This window comes from Dysidea avara, chromosome 8, assembly GCF_963678975.1.
Source record: "Dysidea avara chromosome 8, odDysAvar1.4, whole genome shotgun sequence".
NCBI lineage: Eukaryota > Metazoa > Porifera > Demospongiae > Dictyoceratida > Dysideidae > Dysidea > Dysidea avara.
The window spans coordinates 4,225,110-4,247,095 of NC_089279.1; the positions used below are offsets into that span (position 1 = coordinate 4,225,110).

Consider the following 21,986-nt stretch of genomic DNA (forward strand, 5'->3'; position numbering starts at 1 on the left):
TCGCGAAGTTTCACGAAGATGAGATAATGATTGAGGCTGCTGGTAGTCGTCTATACGGTGTAACTGAGATCTGCTTACTTTGTATGGTCGTCAGACGTGTTATTCTTATTGCCATTGTTGTGATGTCATTGTTTAATTACATTCCACCGCTACAAATTTGTAATGCTAGAGTGACCAGACCCTTCCTCTTTATGCGAAGGGGTGGCCGCGCCAGACTAATACTTCCTGTACATATCGATTTTTCTGTTACTATTTTGTAGGGCTGTAACTCCCAAAGTTATTAGCATATGAAGCTGAAACTTTGCCAGTGGGTACACTTGGCTAAGTAGATTATATAATAATTAATGAACAGGAATTCCAAAAAAATATGCGATTATGTCCTGTTTTTGCAGATCCGGTCACATTATATTTTATTCGAAATCAGACGGTGATACACGTTAGATATAGCTGTAAACTGCTTTGCATTTCCTTGGTACTAGTTCGCACATAATTGCATGTGTCCCTATAAAACTAAAACCCACAATGAAAAGCAATGACAGGTTCCGTCGAGTGTAAACCAGCGTTGAAACCGAGTCACTACTGCTGACCCGGATGACCCACTGACCCGGATTTGATCCGGATTAACTAAAGCCGAGGCGTGCGATAAGAGCTATGTTTCGGCTAGCGAGACTATGTTTTGAGCGTTCGATTCGCGTTGAGTAAACAGGAGCGGATCCAAACTTTTAGAATTGCAACTTCAGCCTAGCTGTAGGTTTTAATTTATTTAATTTAATTAATGCACATACCTCATAATTGAGTGTTGTGTGCATGTGAAAAGATGTGAACTTAAAATAACTGTTCTCTATAAAGATGAAGTGCGTGACAAAATGTGTTTAAGTCAGGTGCATTAGTTAAGTTAGTAGGTAGTGTGTTCCAAAGTCGAATTGAATGTGGGAGAAATGAATGATAGGTTGAAGACCAAATAAAAAAAAGCTAATCACCTACTAACAATAGCTACCCCGGCCCTCACCATAGATACCCTCAGTTTCGTGCTACATACTGCACTTACTAATAAATGGGCGTGGCTGAGCGTATGTTTGTAGCGCGATAAGTGGGCGTGGTTCACGAAAGAACTTCGCGATAGCGTTTATAAGTTTCCACATCGTCAAACGAGCAATTTCGTTTCTCACGTGATCCAATCTGGGTCAGATCCGGATGACCCCGAGAAAATGTGACCCGGTTGACCCGACCCGGTTTCAACGCTGGTGTAAACTTGTGAATGAGAAGACTAGTGCATTTCACTACTCGTCAGGAATCGTTTCACCATTCAAAACAGGTTATAGCCCTTGACTTTGTGACTGTTATAGCAGAAGTTATACTTATGGTGGCGGAAATTTGCCCATTATGCTTTTCATCCCCTATTATGCCGGCATAATCGACGCAAGCCTACACTGTTTTAAGTGACTATTTACTTATTAATAGATAAAAGAGAGTAAACAGTCTATCAGTATACTCAGTCTGAGAGTATCATGTTTTTTGGACTGTGAATTAAGCCATCATATAATACATAAACAGAGATAAAGAAAAGCGTACAAGTTATTGTGAAACTCACTACTATAATTACCATAATACTTGATCATGCTAAAGGTGCACCAAAATAAATATCGGTTTAAATATGTAAACTATTTTAGAGGCCAAGGTTTGATTACCAATTGCAAGTCAGGCTGTTTTTTTTCTTTGCTCAGACCTTTTAATAACATCTTTTCCACAGGTCTTCTTTAATTTTTACATGCCTTTTTACATATTAACATTAAATTGTATTGTCCATACTGAAAACAGATGCAATCCAACACTAAAGAATATCAGCATCAGTAATTGTGAAGCTAATTATATTGTTTATCGATATATTGGTAAAATCTCATATCGGTGCACCTCTAGATCATGTTCATGCATGAAACCCATAACATCAGGCAAAGGTGAAACAACACATTATACATACTTGTTACAGTAATAAAATAATACTGGCTAAAATTATCAATAACTTTAATGCTAGCAACATTTACTTATATAACTCTCACACAATTATTGTATACAAAATTTTTGTGGGATAAAAGTGCTATAAAATAGGGTACTAATTATTACAAACAATAGATGTAAAGCAATTACAAGTATTCAAAGCCTATAGTGCAAACTGTTGTACGTATCTACATAATCTACTCTATATAGATATAAAATCAAAGTGTAGTACTACATGCATTTTGTGGCATAAAAATTTGCAAAATTCCTTAGGTAAGCAAACAAAAGTTAAGTTAATTCAGCATGTATGTTAGCCTTATTTCTTCAGCAATGTTTGTTTCCCCAGCATTAACAAATGCTGAGTGAACTCTCTTCCACGTAATATCTGTGTCCTTACACTTGTTAAAAAACATCTTAGACAAAGCAATTTGACATTTTTCTGCACTTCCTTGTCCATCTTCTTCAATCTCTTTCATATCTATATGAGCTGTTTGTTCAGGCAACAGGAAAGTTGCCACCATGTACCATTGTGGTACCTTCTTTACCCACTTCAGCAATTCAGGATATGAAAGCTGCTCTAAAAGAATAAGAGCATTACTTATATAAATACCTATACGAAGACATTAGCATACCGTTACTATGCTATGATTGCATAAATGATACTAGCTATAGCTAGGCTACAGAAATTCACAACAGTTTATGCTCTTTGCAATTTACAATGCTTGAGCAGCATTCTTGATACTGTCAATCATTGGCAATATTTTACTATATGCAGTAACATTTTATAGCACATGCAAGACACTGAATACACAGAAATTATAGTACAACTAACTTTTGTTAGACTTGGCTGATACAACAGGATCACTTCTCATAACTGCATATGAATCATCTAAACAGAACATGTGATACAAACTTACACACTGTATGCATTCAAAAGATTATTATTGTTGGAGAATGATCAACACACATACATTGAACCATTAACTGCATAACTTTAAATATTATTTATTTCTAAACATTTCAGCTTCATTTCTATATAATAGTTGGTTTAAGCCTAATAAATTCATGCATTTACAAAGGCCTTAATATTAGATGCAAGAGCTTACTATCAACAAGAGTTCATGATGTTCAAGAGTTCATAGTTCATAGGGGAGAGTGATTGTCCTGTGCTATCACACTGTGCATAGTTCACCAATATGATTAACACCTCTATACTGTTGACAGAGAACTGCATGTTGATAAGGTCAAATCTTTACCAGTTCAGATGTTACTGCTAATGCATTTGTTTACTGCTAATGCATTTGTTTGGCTTCCACTGACCAATGCATTTGTTTGGCTTCCACTGACCAATGCATTTGTTTGGTGTGTGCATTGTATGTAGTAAGATGCTCTCTGCTATACAAATACTATTCACTCTTGGTTGGGGAGTGGGTTATTGATGAACAAAATAATAAGTACACAAATTCAAACAACATGTCGTTCAAAGGAAATACATGTAGTTATTTTGGGTAATACTTTATAATAAATTAAAGTTGAGTGGCTCAGGCCAACCATTTTCGGTCCAAAAATTGTATAGTATACCATCATGACCTTTGGTCAGTGGAAGCCCGTACACGCAAAAGGCACGGAAGATCTATAAGCAAGGAATATAAGGAAAGCTATTTATTTATTTTCCATTTTAAGTTATGCACACAGACAGTAGACATAATTTTTTATTGTAACTGATCATTAAGTATAGTTAAAATGGCAAGAAATAAAAGCACGTGTCTACATGCAGTGAATCCATTAACAAAATATTTACCTTCATCACTAACAAGAGTGCGATAATACTTAAGCAGCAAAGGTTTATTTTTGGTAGGACAGTGTTGCTGTTTCCCTTGTAGTAGCAATAACAACCTGAGATGGAGGTGATTGCAGAAACAACATGGTATATATGCAATTGGCTTCTTTGCAGCTGACATAAAATCTTCCACCACAAGATCAAGCTTGGACATAAAATATTGCAGCAAATCTTTTCGAAGCTCAGCAGAGTGTTCTGTGTCAGGAAGCAAAATGATGCTTAATTGTATGCTGAATTTCTCTTCTGCAAGGCTAACAGTGTAGTACTGGCCATTGCCAAGGACCATCTTAACTTTGTCCTTCCTCAACCTGAAATATAAGTTCATACACAGTACATGTATATGTATATGAAGTAGTTAGAATTTTTAGCTGATATATCACAGCAATACTCATGCATACTGATACTTACTGATACTACATAACTCCATATATACTCATTCTTACTCCATCTTGGAACAATTTTTGTAAGTATGCAGCCTAGCCTGAGGCAAAAGTAGATCACTAGTCATAGCAGTAGCCTATTACTGTGAAAATGTAGACAGAATTTGAATAATGGTTCCAAGACAGAAAGACAGAGTAACTATTGAGCAATATGGAGTAAAATACGGAGTAAGTATCAGTCAGTATCAGTAAATGGGTTTTGCCGTGTAGCGATAATTATGTACGCATTCACAATGGTATTACGTATATGCACAACTAGTGTATTTCTGCACATTGGCATACTTCCAATTAGCAATCTTTCTTGATTGTCATGAATCCTCAGTATAGAACAACCCATACAAAAAGTTTAGCTGAAAATAAGTTGCGTACAGGTAAGTAGTATTCTTGTGACATATATGAATGTAGGAGTCAGCAATATAGCAATTTTTATTTGGTGTGCAATATTTTTTTAAAACTGAAGCACTAAATATTTACAATTTAGTAACCGAAGCACTAAATATTTGAAATTCAGTAATACCGCATACCAGCATACCGGGAGAATACCGGAAATAACCGGTTTTAAAATTATTTAAACAGTATTAAGGCAGAACTTGCTAAAATGTTTGTTGGTTCCGTCTAAAAGGTTTGTTGGCTAATGCCTCCAACTTGATTTCCTACTTGAAGAATAAACACTGCGTAGTCTACAATGAGGCTATTGATGCAATGGAAGATTATACATACTCCAAGCTGTAAAACAAGAATGCGGCCCCCAAAAAGGCCAAGGTGAAAAAAGATGTGAAATCCAAGGTAGCAGCCAAGATGGTAGGTTAACGGCAAAAATTTTAATTACGACAATTCAGGTGAATTTGGTACCTAGGGGCCATACTCTTTTTTTACAGCTTGGCTGTTTTGGCTTAGATATCACTTCTTTTTGTATTGCAAGCCACAAAGCCAGCCATTAACTGGCTTTGGCGCTTCATTTTAACTTGTTTTTTTTCTTTTCTGCAGAAATTGTGGAACAAAGGAAGAAATTTTGTGTACAGCTTTTGGTCTGATTAAAAATATTTGTATGTTTAACATTGAATGATACTGTAGGTAATAAGGTGACTTCTTATACATAACTGAACTGTAGCTGAAACTCTCATTGTTTGTAGCTGAACTCTTTTCAGAGTAACGTGTTTCTAGCTGAACTCTCTACATGATGATTTGTTGCCAACACATTTCTACAGGGTGATTTGTTTGTAGCTGATCCATACAGGGTAACTTGTATCTAGCTGATATTTCTAAAGGGAGACTTGTTTGTCTACAGGGTGATTTGGTTCCAGCTGAACTTTCCACATGGTGGTTTCTTTGTAGCTGAACTCTCTACAAGGTGACTTCTTCTAGTTGAACTCTCTACAGGGTGATTTGTTTGCAGCTGAACTCTCTACCTGATGGTTTCTTTGTGGCTGAACTCTCTACAAAGTAACTTCTCTAGCTGATCTCTCTAGAGGGTAAGTTGTTTGTAGCTGAACTATCTGCAGAGTAACTTATGATGTTCTGAATCTCTACAGCTACATATTTGTGACTGTTTCTGGGAAAACCGGTCTTAATGCCCATTTAAAAGTATCGAAAAACGTCGGTTTTAAATATTCAGAGTGTTGTAGCTGGTCAACGGTGGTAGCTATGCATACCAAATTTTCAGACGTTTCACAACAATTTCTTACCTTCCTGATCATCCACTGAAGAAGTAACCAACAGCTAATTTTCCCGCCATTTTAGATAGTTTTTAAACCGAGGTTGTCTGTACCAGGCGAGTTTTTAAGCCGAGGTTGTCTGTATCAGGTGAGCTCCAGAAGGGTGGGAGGCGGGGGCCCTGGAAGGCGGGAAAGATAGTGTTCAAAAATTGAAAAGAAACGTGTTAGGATGAATTAGGCCAAGTTAGGGGCCATTCAGACTTCAGAACTGGCTAAAATGAAAGAAAATTTACAGCACAGGTCATTGTCCAGCACCACAGAGCTGTACAACTTCACACAGCCATCTCCTGGGTGGCCAGGGTTCCATCAAGACTCGAGACCACTCGTACGGCTTGCCACTGTGCTTAAAAAAGCAGCCAGCAAAAGCAGACCACTTTACACTGGTCGACTGTGGCAGTAAAACTTGATAGTGCATTCATTAAGCTTTGTGAGAAAAAATCAAACTTCCTGTCTTGGGCGATAAGAACGGTTTTTGTAGATCTAGTCACATTTGTAGCTGAACTCTCTACACGGCGACTTGCTTATAGCTGAATTGTCTATAAGATTAACTGTTTGTAGCTGAACTCCCCACAGAATAACTTGCAATGTAATAATTATAATGGAGTAAGTTTTAAACATAACTGAACACTCTGTTAGAGTGACTGTTCTATTAAAGTATCTCAATCTCGCATTTGCTACATGTACGTAGTTGGCTTTGGTATCATGACTCAGTGGTTTGTACTCCGATTCTTCTGTACTACTACTACAAGGACTTTCTATGATACGTATTCCAGCTACACACCGATTTTCAGCTCATTGTTCTAAGTGGTTTGCCTGGTAGGAGTGAAAACTGATAGTTTTTTATTCATAAAAATCAATCGCGTAATTGTGACACAGGTTGGGTTTTGTGTCATATCTATCTGGATTAATTTCAAATCACAAAAAGGCACTCCTACGATAGGTACTCCATCTACATAGCAATTTTCAGCTCATTTCTTCAAGGGATTTACCCTGTGAGCATGACAGACCTTCAACCTTATTTTATGCAAATAAACAGTCATAACTGCGTGAATGTTCATCGGATTCCTACCAAACGTGGCTGAGATCCGCTGTAATGAGCCCTTTAAGTGTGACAAATGTCAGCCAGATTGGAGCCCGGATTTGTGTTTTATGGAAGAATTTGTGAAATGTGCGAAAAGAAGAAAAAGAAGAAACGAAGAAAGAAACGAAGAAAAAAACCCCAAACTTTGGCCACTCGTATCTCGGAAATGGCTGGAGCGATTTTATTCACATTTGGAATGTGGACTCTCCTATCTAGCCAGCACTTCTGTAGCAACTTTGGTTTCAATCGGATAAGGAATCACGGATATACAAAGGTGTGAAAATCGCATTTACTGTAAGGCCAAGTCAAGAGAGCACACGTGAGGGGAGTTGCACTTGAGCCTGAGAGGGACCACGCCATCGTGTTGAAGTGTGAACAAAGACATTATTAGTACACTACATAGGCTCACTATTGTTGTAATTTTGCTGTGTAATGGTTTATTACTAGAGTGGATTCTCATGTATCCAATTGAGACTCTGTGTAAGGTTTGAAGTAGTGTGGTGCCCAACAGCTTGGAGGTCCCCTACCGAGATTGAAGATTAAGGATCAAGAAAGGAACAGAAGTGACCGCCATGGCAACTACTCATAGAGATGGAGGAAGAGGCAGCACTCAATAAGGTGTTTCCATGTAGCATGTGTCATGAAGAAGTGGAAGACCATGATGCAGCCCTGGTGCATGATGTATGCGAGCAGTGGGAGCACATCGAGTGCATCAAAGTATGCGACCGCCCATCATTAGAATTGTACACATTATTGTCAGTGACGTCCAGTAAGGCATTCGTACGTGTACAGCATGCAGGCGCAAGGGTACCCTCACACGTAAACTGGCTGAGGAGCAGATAACGCTCAGCAGCATGCGTACGCAATTGAGTATTTATGAACGGTTGCTCCAGGAGTGGCAGCATTTGGTGGAGTGTATGGCAGCAGAGAAGGATGAGCTTCGATTAGAGAATGTGCGCCTTCGTGACCAGCTGGCAGATGCGCGTCAAGCAAGTGATGAGCATGGCATGCTTGAGTTAAGGGGCAGTGGCTTGCAGATTACAAAGCCACTAAGTGTGTTGGCACCAGAATTTGTTAGCACCTCGGCTCACCAGCCAGGCCACGTAATACAGATATTAAAGGCTATGACTGCCAGTAGCAGTGAAGGTAGGCACAAACTCTGACACCACAACCACCACAACCACCTGCTCAATATCACATATAAATCCAGCCACAACTCTACACACCACTCCAGCTAGATCTGGTTCCTCATTGGTATCAAGGGGGGAAAGGCTGAACTTAGATGCAGCGTCCCCACAAGCTCAACCTTCTAGAAATTTAAACACCCCCCAGGGTTCAAGGAGCTGAGAGACAGAGTGAGCAAGTTTACTGGAGATGGCAAGGAAGATTTTTGAAGTGTAGTTAGCAGATTTCTGTGAGGCCACCGGAGACTGTGAATGGACGGATGTGATGAGAGCACAGTGGATCTCTTGGTTTTTAACCAGGTCAGTGAAGTCTACATGGCAGAGGACACCAAATCAAGAAGATAAGGAATCTTGGACGTCAATTGTGCAGGCTTACAAGAGCCACTATGGAGTCCACATGGATCCACGCACAGCATATTTAAGGTGTCACGAGTTACAGTACCAGGATTTTAAGTCCACTCAAGGCTTTCTAGAGGCTATGAAGGATCACCAGAGAATGGTGCTGGACCAGCTCTCCAACAACAATCTCATTTCCATATTATGGAATAAATATTCTTCACTCTTCAGAAGGAGGTTGGGGAAATCAAGGACTGGTCGCTCCAAGACCTACTTCAACATCTATTAAGGGCAGAGGCATGGCTAGCGAAAAGAGAGCATAGAAGCAGAGGGAATGATCGGGGAAAGACTTGGAAGTCAGGAGGATATAATAATGGATCAGCCAAGAGGGACTTAAGGGTGCTCTGTACAGTTGTGTGTATGGCTTCCCGTAAATTATATTTTCTGCTATAACTTACGAACGGATTGAACTATTCTGCTAAACTCTTTTTATTTGCAATAAGCTATCACTACTGCACATTTTAGTCCAAATCCCATGTCTTAACTCACTGTAGAAGGCGACTTATAAATTTTCGCTTCAAACCAGAACTAGTCCCACAGTTTATGCCCTAGAGACTTGATTCTTTAAAAATACATTATTGAAAACTGTACAAACAAACGTGCATTTCTATTTTTGTTCTCTGGCTTCTCAGTCATCAGATACTCTTCTTCCGCTTTTGTGCTGGCACTAATCAGTCTTCTTTACCTCCACGCCATTCTTCGCCAGAAGGAGCTATCAAAAAACGACAAACGCTCTTTTAATGCATAAATACCATGCTTGCCCATCTGAAATTTTCATGCCTATCGGGTCTAAAATGACGAACTAGTTCTAATTTTAGTATCAAGGTGTAGAAACTGAGGCACCCGCAGCTGTTCTGTGGCCACAGTTATTGTTTCTTAAATGTGTAACCGGAAGATAGTCGATAAATTACGGATCGCTATATTCATTAGACCACGATGAAGAAGATGCAACACTTACTTCGCTTCCTTCATGTATATCGCTCTTCTTTCTTCGTATGTGGCAGGTTATTTCATCATAAAAGACATTTTCTCGTTGGGCGCGCCGCGCGATAAACAAGCCACAGACTAATTAGATAATTACTGGTGACCATGGGAATCCATTGGTAAACTCCAACTGTGCTAACCTCAGAAGCCATACGTGTAACTGTACTGAGCACCCTTAATCGAGAAATCATTTGAAAAGCCACCGGTAAACAAGGGTACACCCGATGGAGAACGAAGTGGACAAAAGGGGCAGGACACCAGAGGGGCAGGTGAGTTTTCGTTGAAACACGTCAAGTGCTACAAGTGTGACAAGAAAGGACATGTAGCAAAGATGTGTCCAAACACTGAGACTCCTAAGGGATCTCGACGTTTAACTACAGAAGAGAGTATTGACGAAAAGGACACCAGAGAGTGTGAGGATGAACAGGCTAACTACAAGGAATTGTGGTCCCAAGTTGTATCAGCTGACAGAATCAGTGACCAAGGAAACTCCCCTGAGTGCCCACCAATGGTTGGATCTACTTACAAAGTCAATGTTACTGTCAAGGGTTACAAGACTAGAGCCTTGTTAGACCATGGCTCCCAGGTCAGCATAGTGCGCCAACAAATTCTACCAAGAATCCAAGAGTTGAATAATTGGTCTACTGCAACTTGTGTAGCCAAGAATATGCCTCTGAGAACTCACCCAGTGGGTGCAATTGGGCAACGACTAGGAGCACTGGGTGTGGTAGTGTTGAATGTGCAGGTGGAAACCACTGGCAAGACCTGCCCTATCCCATGTTTTGTACTTGACTCCAGTCAACCACTATGGAAAGGAGAGCTTAAGGACTGTGGAGTACTGTTTGGGACGAATGCTCTTGTAGAACGTGGTTTCACGTGAGTTACTCAGATGGCACCACTATTGAACCTACCTCAAGGGATGGATCTGAAAGGTCAAGTGCTAATGTGGTTAATGTGTTACAGGTAACCTTAGGTGAGACAGTACACATCAAACCCAGTCAGATGAAGTGGACTAAAGCAGTAGTTGATGCTCAAGGAGAATTTGCAGGAACCTGGTTGATATCACCTAACTAGGAGCAGTTGGCTAAGGAACAGTGTGATATGACAGAGCTTTACTGGAGGATGTCAACACTATGATAAGACCATTGCATTACTGGGGAAGTTAACCCATAGTAGTGAAGAAGAGGACTGTTATTGGCAACATGGAAGAGGTTGCTGTTGTGAAAAGGGATGACCCAGTATGAGTAGATGATCAGACGGATGAGATAGTGAGAGTGTGTCAGAGTGAATCTGCAGGGGAAGGCAGAGATAAGAAGTTATGCAGCGAACTACAGTTTGGTAACACCTGCACTTCCAAAGGCAAGGATGACCTTAGACTGATAGTCCGTAAGTATAATGATGTGTTTGCACTAACTGATGATGAGTTAGGTGAGACAAGTGTTGTAGCTCATTCCATTGATACTGGCACTGCACCACCAGTGAAGTCAACGGCTCGAAGGCTGCCTTATGCATTACGTAGGGAGCTACAGGAAGAGATGGATAATTTGTTACAGTCAGGCTGTATTGAACCCAGTACCAGCCCTCATTCATCCCCCTTAGTGTTAGTCCGGAAGAAAAGTGGAGAACTGAGAGCCTGTGTTGATTATCGGGCTCTGAATAGGGACACTGTACCTGACCGTTACCCTCTACTTCGTATTGACGAACTGATGAACATTGTAGGAAGACGACATGCAAAGGTGTTTTCATCACTGGACTTGATGAAGGGCTACCATCAGGTGAAAATGGAAGATAGCTTAAAACCCAAAACTGCTTTTATCTGTCATCTGGGTCTCTACCAATACAGGCGTATACCTTTTGGCTTAACCAATGTGCCAGCAACTTTCCAAAGGCTGATGGGTAAGCTATTTAGTGGAAGGAAATGGGATTTTGTATTTGCGTATCTCGATGAAACACTCATTGCTTCACAGACAGTTGAGGAGCATTTGGATCATCTCCAGAAGGTGTTCCAGCAACTACAGGAGTCTGGCCTTTGTCTGCAGCCTTCAAAATGTATGTTTGCTACCAAAGAAATTGAGTACCTGGGCCACACTTTGACACCAGAGGGTGTGAAGCTTAATGGAAAGAATGTTCAGGCCATTACAGAGTTCCCAGAACCAAAATCTACTAAGGAGGTACAAAGTTTTGTTGGGTTGACAAATTTTTATTGTTGTCATATTCCAAATGTGGCAGCCATCTCACGGCCCTTAACAGATCATACAAGATATGAGAAGTCTACTGGAAAGCCTGTACCATTTGTGTGGATGGAAGGTTGCCAAAGGGCTTTTGAAGAAGTGAAGAAATGCCTTATCTCTGCACCTGTGCTACACCCTCCAGATTGGGAGGAGTTTTTCATGTGGACAGATGCAAGCTTAGTGGGTTTGGAGCAGTTCTGGAACAAGGTACACAGGATGGAGAGCGAGCACCAATCGCCTATGCCAGCCGTGCAACAACTGCAGCAGAGCAGAAGTACGGTGTGACAGACCTTGAAGTGGCTGCATTAGTGTATGCTCTGGAACATTTTGAAGTATATCTGTTAGGTAACCAAGTGACAGTGTACACGGACCACAAGGCACTGGTGCAGTCCTATCTATCTTACCTGAAGAGCTAAAGCAAAGGAATACTGGCTCACTGGTACTTGCAGATAGCAAGATTCTTGCCAACACTCAAGCTAGAGCACAAACCAGGCTCTGCAAACGTGGTCACAGATGCTTTATCGAGGGCATCAGCAGATGCTGTCAGGGACAGTAATGCAGTCCTTGTAGTTTTAGAGGGTTCATCAGTGGACAGGCCCAACAATTTACAGTTAGTGCAAGAGCAGCAGAAAGAGGATAGTGAGTTGGTGAAGTTAGTCAGGTTCCTAGAAACCAAGGAGTTACCTAGTGATCCTATAGAGGCTAAGGTAGTGTTATCTCAGGCCAAAAAGGGGTACTATATGGTAGAAGGAGTGTTGTATTTTGATGGAGCAGATATGCCAGACTGTAGGAGGCTCATAGTACCTAAGCACCTCCGGGAGCAAATACTGGAGGAACATCACGATGCACCTTATGCAGGTCACTTTGCTGCAAAGAGAATGAACAAGAGACTGAACCAGTATTACTACTGGGCAGGAATGAGGGCAGATGTACATAGGAAATGTACTTAGGAAATGTTCATCCTGTGTTGAATGTGCTTCAGTGCAGGGCCAAGGTAACCCTGGAAGACCCCCCTGAAGAGTATTGAGGTGGGTGGTCCATTTGAGTCCATTTGAGTGCATAGGAATGGATTTCCTCGAGATGGACACTAGTAAGAGAGGAAGTAAATATGCACTAGTGTTTCAAGATTATCTGAGCAAGTGGCCAGAAGTCTACCCTGTGAAGGACTGTACAGCAGAGACTGTAGCTAGATGTTTACTAGACTTAATGTGGTGACATGGTGTGCCAACACGAACAATTCATGATCGCACAGCAGAATTTTTATCAGATGTAATACGAGAGACTGCTAAACTGATGGGATTGGAACAGTTACCTACTTCTAGAGGTTATCCCCAGACCGATGGTCTTGTTGAACGTTTCAACAGAACCCTGAAACAAGTGTTAGCTAAGTTAGTGAGTAAAGGAGGGAGAGACTGGGATAAGTTGCTAGGACTGGTACTGTTTGCTTATCGTACCACCCCACACTCATCAACTGGTGAGTCACCTTTTGTATTGATGTATGGTAGAGATGCACGTATGCCAACTTCATTGGACTTTAGTGCTCCTACAGTGCATTACCCTACTGTTGCTACAGAATATGCCAAGGAGTTGTGTAAGGATCTGAAGGCTACCAGAGAGTTGGCAGGCAAAAGTATTAGGAAAGTTCAGATTGGGCAGAAGACACAATATGATAAAGGTGTGAGAAAACGTGATTTACAGGAAGGAGACTTAGTTATGCTGAAGGTACAGCCACGTTTCAAGTTGGATTGACCTTACAGAGGAACATTTGAGGTGCAATCACTATCATCAACAAATGCTGTCATTAAGCTGGTAAACGATAAGAATGCTGAACCATGGAATGTGTCAAGACAGAGGTTATCTAAGTGCCACCCTGGTATGGAGAGTGTACAACAACCCTGGGTAGGCCATTCTAAGTGGCTGAGATGTTGCAGAGTACTGAAATACATCAATAAGGGTAAAGGCAGTAACAACGATCAACCTGCTAAGAGGAGCCAATCAGCAGCAAGTAGTGAGAAACAACAGATCCCCTAGACTATAACAAAAACTCGTAGTGGAACAGTAGTCAGAATGCCGCTACGTTTTAAGAATACTGACAGCCCTGGGGCGCGCCATGCTAAGGAGGGGGAGGTTGTAAGGCCAAGTCAAAAGAGCACATGTGAGGGGAGACGCACGTGAGCCTGAGAGGGACCACGCCATCGCGTTGAAGTGTGAACAAGGACATTATTAGTACACTACGTAGGCTCACTATTGTTGTAATTTTGCTGTGTAAAGGTTCATTACTAGAGTGGATTCTCGTGTATCCAATTGAGACTCTGTATAAGGTTTGCAGTAGCGTGGTGCCCGACATACTTTCTTCCTGTTAATATACTTATGGTGTGGTGCATCAGCTTCTTGGGCCGCACGACACTACCGTGTGTCTTGATAATTAAAATACCGGGGTTGATCAATACTACCCACCCATATATGAATGGTGGCTAAACTCACACTATTTATTATTAGGGAATCTACAAACTTTATTGAAATTTGTAATGTATTTGACCATGTGCACAGAATGATGTACAATCCTGCAGCATCACATAGCTACACCCCATAATTAACCTATCTAAATCTTTAGTGTGCCTAATGAAATCAAAATGTATAGTGTTTATCATTTAAAGTTTGACTACTCTACTAGAACATATGTGACTGAATTTAACAAAACTCGGCTTCGATGCACAAAGCTTTGTTAGGAGTGGGGGGTGGTGGGTGGGCTTAATATAGGAGTATAAAACAGAGCAAGAAGACGAATGGAATCCAGAGGCCAAGTTTGGGCACCTACATGGCCCTCAAATCACTCCAAATTGATTGAGAACACTATTGGCGAGCTCTCTGTGAAGTCCCAGCTCACTATACACCATTACAACAAAGCCATGGCCATTTAATGGTGCCAATCTTCCACTCATGGCTTTGACAGGGTCGGAAGAAAGCTGCTGCAGAAACCAGACCTGCCAGTCCTGAAGGGAATACACAGTGGAATATGATAGTGTATTAAACCAGCAATCAATTTCTGGTAAAAACGTAAGTTTGATTTTGTGTGTTTGGAAGCCGGGTTATGTGAAATCTGGTCACATATTGTATACAGTACATGCCAATTTGCAATACCTATATAATGCACAATCAACTTTGTACTATACTGCAAACATACAACTTTATTTTATTCTGAAATTTCCCGCAACTTGCTTTTGTATACTGTGTTGGTTGCTATTCTGTATTTACAGTACAGCCAGTCATACAGTGTGATGGTATTGCACATTAGGGACATGGAGTTTGCATTTTCTCACAAAGAAATTGAGGCCTCACAGTGCCTTGGCAATATTGGTTAGGTATAACCAAGAGTTCATAATATAATATACATATATACTGAGTATTCTACTCTCATATATCCCTGTAGAAGGACATGTCATAAAGTTATGATGTAACAACAAGAAATTGAGGTTTGTGACGTACGGGCAGCCATAAAAGTACAAGAATCGTTAACACCATTTCACACTCGTGATGCTCAGTAATGCCATATTCGCAAAAGGCCTAGCAAGAAATGCCTACAAAGCGGTCTTAGCCCATGAAGGAATGATTGCAGTTTGGTGAGAAATGCTTAGAGCTGGAATTGATTTGGTTACTAGCAACGTTGTTAGGCACACGTTCAATTGATATCATGTTCAGCTAATGACATCATTAATTATACAAAGCAAAAATGAGTGAACTCAGAAGTGCTACGTCATAACTTCACGATACGCCCTTCTACAGGGGTACATGGGAGTAGAATACTTGGTATAACCAAGCCAAAATGCTTTCAGTGTGATTGAAATGCTTTGAATAGAAAATTTATTCAGTGTAAATTTCTGCTGACTGACTGATCAGCATAACTTAATAATGGCTAAAGCTATATAGGTTTGATTGGCCTAATGCATTTCGCGGACTGGACTTGTACTTGTTTGTTAACTTTTTTTGTAAATAATTACAATGACTGGTGAATCCATGCATACCACGTTTAAAATGATGCCGCGCGCCCCAGCTATATATATTATCATCTGAAAAGTGAAGTATCCATTACACTTCGTTGTCAGCTAGATTAAGGCATGTCCACACGAATTCGAATTAGGAACCGGATGCAAAACAAATTCAGGCAATGCGTATTGAATCCAAATTGAATGTGTCTACCAGACATGGGGCCAAGTACATGAGTACTTATACTTAAGTACACTTAAGTACAGATTTGAAAGTACTTGTACTTTACTCAAATACTTCCTTAATTTCCCGGTGTACTTGTACTTATACTCAAGTACTTTGCTAAGTACTTGTATGTACTTGAGTACTTAAGTACTTTGCTAAGTACTTGTATGTACTTGAGTACTTAAGTACTTGTAAGTACTGCAAACATTGTACATAGTTTGTACACAGTGGGTACTTAACAAAATTGCATGAAGGTGCATTGTACAATTCTTCTAGTGCCTTCCCTAACCTTACTATGTATCATGTAGCCACGATTAATGATGTAATAGAATTCTGGCAAATAAAAACAATGCTGCTGCTTAAGTTAGTGCATTTTAAATGTTTAAGAGAGTGAATAGTTGACAAAAACCTGAAAGTACCAACCCCACTAGGTACACTTACATACTACAATACACTGAATACAGTATATATTTTGCTACAATAAAATGTACTTGTACTTTACTTGAGTACTTCCAGCATGTACTTGTACTTTACTTAAGTACTCTCTTGATTGTCGCCAGAGTACTTGTACTTATACTTGGAAAATTCAAAAGTACCTGTACTTTACTTAAGTACTTTCAAATGTACTTGGCCCCATGTCTGGTGTCCACACGCATTATCGTGTAATGCACATTATTGAATTTACTAGTGTGATAAACGGATAATTAAACAGTTGAGAAAACACTCATTTGCGCCAACCAAGAGAACAGTGAGTTTAATAATAGACTGAAAGAAATAGCTCGTAGTAGCACTTATAATGTACCAGAAGGATTTCTACGGATAGAGTACGAAAATCTGCTGATGGTGCGTGATGGGTATTGGACCGTTGTTTTTTCAAACTTTAAGGGCTAGATACGATGATGAAACACTGCTTTGATACGTCTCTGCGCTTTTATCACACCGAGTGCTTCTGTATTTCTATCCTGTGTTGTTTACAAAGGTCACGCACAAACGTGTCAAGCCCTCATGTGCTGCATTATTATGATGTAGCAAATCCCAATTTGCAGCCAATTCGTATTCAAACCACCTGTGGAGGTGGATTCGTGTAATCCACTTTCAATTCGAATCACCCTAATGCGCATTCTGTGTGGACGCGAATAATCTGAATCAATGCGCATTCAATTCGCATTATTTTTGTTGTGTGGACATGCCTTTAAACCCGTTACACAGCATTTTGGATCAAGAACTGTTTGAAAAGCGCCTCTGCAATCCATGCATACTGAAAGAAGAAATGGTGCCGCACGCCCCAGTTTTACCAATTATCATCTGAAAAGTAAAGTATCTATTACGCTTTGTTTTCGGCTATGTTCAACCCGTTACACAGCAGTACAAATCAAGAACTGCTTGAAAAGCACCTCTGCAATCAAAATAGCCACTATGAAAAATATGGACAATATCTGTTATGAAGGGAAGCCATCACGTGCTACCGACAAATCGATACTTTTCGCTGTCAGCAAAGATGAATGGGACACAAAGTAGGACACTGGTAAGTCCATGAAGAACGCACTGTATGTACTGTGGTATGCCAAAAGGCACCTCTCAAGCTGAAACGATAAAATAATCAAGCCTGTAGCCTTAGCCGAAAATTACATTAAATAATTTTTTTTTAATTCTGTAGCAACTTGTTGAAAGCATTTCAGGTAGATCTGAGAGCTTGTTTGGGCTTAGTTTTACCTAACCAATACTGCCTCATCATTGTCAGAGAAAATTGAGGCTACTTTCTCAGTGATTTTATTTCATGGGCCATGCCTACTCCTTTGTGGTCCCTACTATACATTATTATCATAGTGTATGATTTGCGATAGCACAGTATGATGGTTTCCCTATGTAGCAGGAATTGTCTGAGTTTTTTGTTGTGACTAAATTGATTGCAGAGTTCCTTCATGAAATGTTCCTCATTAGTAATGCTGTGTAACAGGCTAAACATAGCTTAAAACAAAGCATAGTGGCATATCACTGTTCAGTAATAATTGGACGCATGTTCAGATGAAAAATTAATTAATGGCATGTCTGGCATCATTCTTCCTTTTGATGCTGTATGCGTGGACCCACTAGTCATAACTGTGTTATTAAAAGTGTAAACAAATAAGTATAGCAATAATCAGGATTTTCCATCTAATTAGGAAACATAGCCATAAAAAATAGTGAGGTCACCTACACCTGCAGATGTACTAGTAGACATTTAAACCCTAATTCAGTCTATACCCAAGACTGAATTAGTGATTAAATGTCCACTAGTCTAGCATATGGTACATCTACAGGTGTAGGTGACCTCCCTTGTTTCTAAATTTTTATGGCTATGCTCTTTGTTTTAAGCTATTGCACAGTGTTGCTCACAAACAACAGCAAAAGAACAAGCTATGTAATCAATGTGCACACTTTGAATGTAGGAAGCATCGTACAAAAAATTATGGTCAATATTTCAGCAATAAAAGCCAATTGATGCATTACCCATGAATCAACACCTACATGCTCTAGTAAACAAAGAAATGGTACACAAATGAGGATAAAGGTAAGTCCATGATTCATGCATTGTAATTGCTGCAGCTGGAAAAAAGGCACATTTTGGTCCTAAAATGACACTAAACAGCTAGTGAAGATATCAAGCCCATACCATTAGCCATTAATGTATCAGTCTGTATGTCAGTGAGACAAGCAGTACAAAATTCTCTCAAGGATTTCAATGAAATGTGACTTATGATGCTTGATCGCTTAAGAAAAATGTATTTCATATTGTATAACACACAATACGCTATGCTAAAAGTGACCATACTGTGTATATAACTAGATAATTTGTGGAACAAAATTTCAAAGGCTAAACGCATGTCAAAATTTTAACAAAATTGTATAATATATGTACATGATGGAGTTAGCAAATATAGCATGCTGCAAAAGTTCAAAAATTTGTTCCTCAAATTTTTTAACACTGTATATGGCAATAAACAACATATATGGTGATAGATTAATAACAAACTAAAACCTTACCACATCAAATCTTCCTTCTTGTCTTCATTTCTGTTAATGCACATGGACACCATATGGTTGTAGATTACTGGTGCAACAAACTCATCAGGGAAGTAGAAATAAACTATCCGGGCATTTAAATCTTCTTCAGTTGGTATCAGCTTGTCGGTACTGTCATCCTCCAGTAACATTGATGGAACTATATACAGTTCATCTTCCCGAGTAAAATCATACTTTTCTTCAAGGAAATAGGTACGTTTACTGATTTGAGCTGCAAAGCCAAACTTTTTCATCAGGTCCACAGCCTCCACCTGAGCAATGCTGAAATCAACTTCCTTTTCAGATTTGTTAAAGAGATCCAGCATGTAAGACAAAAAGCTTCCAAGCAGAATGCCTTTTTTGGTTAACAACTCAAAATCCTTGTCACGCTTTCCACCTTTGACCTGATAAGGATGAGCAAACAGCAAGTAAGAAAAAAGTTTTGTAAGCCAATGTGGTGAGATAACAATAAGCCTCTTCAAACTTTTAATAGTGGAAAAATGCAAAATGATTCCACGATTATGGAAACTTTCCAGTATTCCAAGAAATTCTTCACTTTCAATTTCTGCAGGAAAGCCACACTCCTTACTGATTGCATGAAACTCATCAGTGGTAATTATTCCTTTGTCAACAGACAACAGCCTTCTTTCAATTTTTAGAAAAACCACAGGATGCTCCTTTGATAGGATTGGGGTTGCCAAATTGACCACAGCACACTGTAATTGACTGATTGTGCTTTTCTCTCTCTTTTTGTTGCTGATGAAGATGCAGTATTTTCGTAGAGCATTCAAGAGACCATTATGATGACCTGCAAGGTGTTCTGCATATGGTTTGCCTTTCAGTTCCTCAAAAAGCTGCTGAATTATTTGCTCTTTTACTACTTCTGCCAAATCTCCAAGCAGATCAATATGTGTGGCAACAAGCAAAATAGCTGGAAGCAATGTGGCCATATCATTTTCATCACCTGGTTCATGACAGATGGAGTGGATTGTTTTCATCCAAAAATGGACACTCTCAGAGTTGGTCATTGGATTGTTTCGAAGTGTGCTGGATCGAACCTTCACATTGGTTGACAGCTGTCGTGAAGCATTGAACACTACCATGATTACATTCTCCTTTCTGATAAACACAGAGTGGGTACTGTGATAAATCACTTGGCCAGCAAAGTCGAGGAGGGTTACTATTATTCCTTCATTACCATCAAAAGTTGGTGTATGTTTAGCTTTGGTTATTTCAGAATCATCAATTAGAGCAGCACTACTTGCTTGACTCTGAGTAGGAATGTTACTTGTTCCACTATCTTTGGTAGGTGTAGCCAATTTGAAAACTTTCTTCACAAACATAGGCATTGATATGGGCTTGGCAACAGGAGAAGGAAGAGATATTTCGACATGTTTCACTATTTCTTTACAAGTGGCTGATGATTTCAAGTCACTTAAATATTTATGTTGGAGACATTGTGACATTTCCTGGTCTGAAATTTCTTTCCAGCTGATTGCATTGCAAATGTGTAGGTCTGCTCCTTCTGTTGCTCTCTCCTCTTGGAAAGGTTTGCCGACAAGTGTTGCAGCCAAGCACGTTTTTCCAACAAATTCTGGACCAAACAGTAGAAGTCTGATTCCCAAAGCCTTAGCTTTTCCCTTCTTTAGAGCAAGAGCATATGCCATTTTTTCAAGCCCTAAATAGGAAGTAACACATTATGTACATGTATGCATGTAGATACATGTGCGTGCTGATACAAAAAGAATGTAAAATTATATATATACACATCTGCAAATTTCCAGAATATAGGCAAATGATGCAGGGGCAAATGATGCAGCTGTATCATTTGAAAACTATCTTTATTGTATGCATTTCATTTAAATTCGAATCCCAATGAAATGCTTTCAGGTTCACAATGTGAAGGATTTTACTTATATGAAATGTGACATATCTGTAAAAACTGGACATAATTAGTGCAAGCCTAAGTTTACAGTATATAACTTTGTTACAAATAACTAGTAGAGTAGCATAGCAGAAAAATTATGCACTTTGTGATAAAAGCATGATTACAGAAACTTTCCACATAATTGGTACACCTAATAACATGAAATTGTAAGAGGTGGACTCATTGCAGATTGACCTTTGGTGCCCTGTACAGCTCATTCTACACGTGACCTTTGTCTCTATATCGCCCATGCAACACTCAATTCCTTCAAAATGGGTATTTATCCAAGAAACAAGTTGATACTTGTTAGAAGTTGATACTCCAATAGTACAGTCACCCTATTAGAGCATATACAGCATCGTTAGTAAGTTACACTATTAGAGCATTTAGCTATGTAACAAGTCACCCAGTAGAGAGTTCAGCTAAAACAAGTACCCAGTAGAGAGTTCAGCCTGTAGAGAGCTCAGCAACAAGCAAATCACCCAGTGAAATATTCAGCTCCAAAAAGCCACCCTGTAGAGAGATCAGCTACAAACAAATCATCTGTGGAGTATTCAGCTACAAAAGCCACCCTGTAGAGAGATCAGCTACAAGCAAATCACCCTGTGGAGACCTCAGATACAAAAAGCCACCGGAAGAAACAAGTCACCTTTAGAGAGTTCAGCTACAAACAGATCTCCCAGTGGAGAGTTCAGCTACAAACAAGTCACACTGTAGGAGAGCTCAGCTAAAAACAAATCACCCTGTGGAGAGTTCAGCTGCAAAACAAGCTTGTACAGAGTTCAGCTACAAGCAAGTCACCCAGTAAAGAATTCAGTTACAAAGAAGTTACCTGTAGAGAATTTAGCTACAAACAAATTACAAGTTCAGCTGCAAATAGGCCATCCTTTAGAGTTCAGCTACAAGCAAGTCAGAATTCAACTACAAACAAGTTACCTGTAG

At 39.8% G+C, this 21,986-nt stretch overlaps 1 protein-coding gene across 2 annotated transcripts in view; it reads right to left on the minus strand.

Moving 5' to 3' along the window:
• Nucleotides 1-1,984: 1,984 nt before the first annotated feature.
• Nucleotides 1,985-21,986, minus strand: part of LOC136265225 (uncharacterized) — a 73,743-nt gene continuing 53,741 nt past the window's right edge. The window contains exons 10-13 of one of the 2 annotated variants that reach the window (XM_066060080.1): nt 19,100-20,795; nt 3,797-4,143; nt 2,828-2,884; nt 1,985-2,572 (exon numbers count right to left, since the gene is read on the minus strand). In XM_066060080.1, the coding sequence (XP_065916152.1) occupies nt 2,289-2,572; nt 2,828-2,884; nt 3,797-4,143; nt 19,100-20,795 (2,384 nt within the window). In that variant the 3' untranslated portion in view covers nt 1,985-2,288. The remainder of the gene's footprint in view (nt 2,573-2,827; nt 2,885-3,796; nt 4,144-19,099; nt 20,796-21,986) is intronic. The other variant, XM_066060081.1, reaches the window with a different exon arrangement.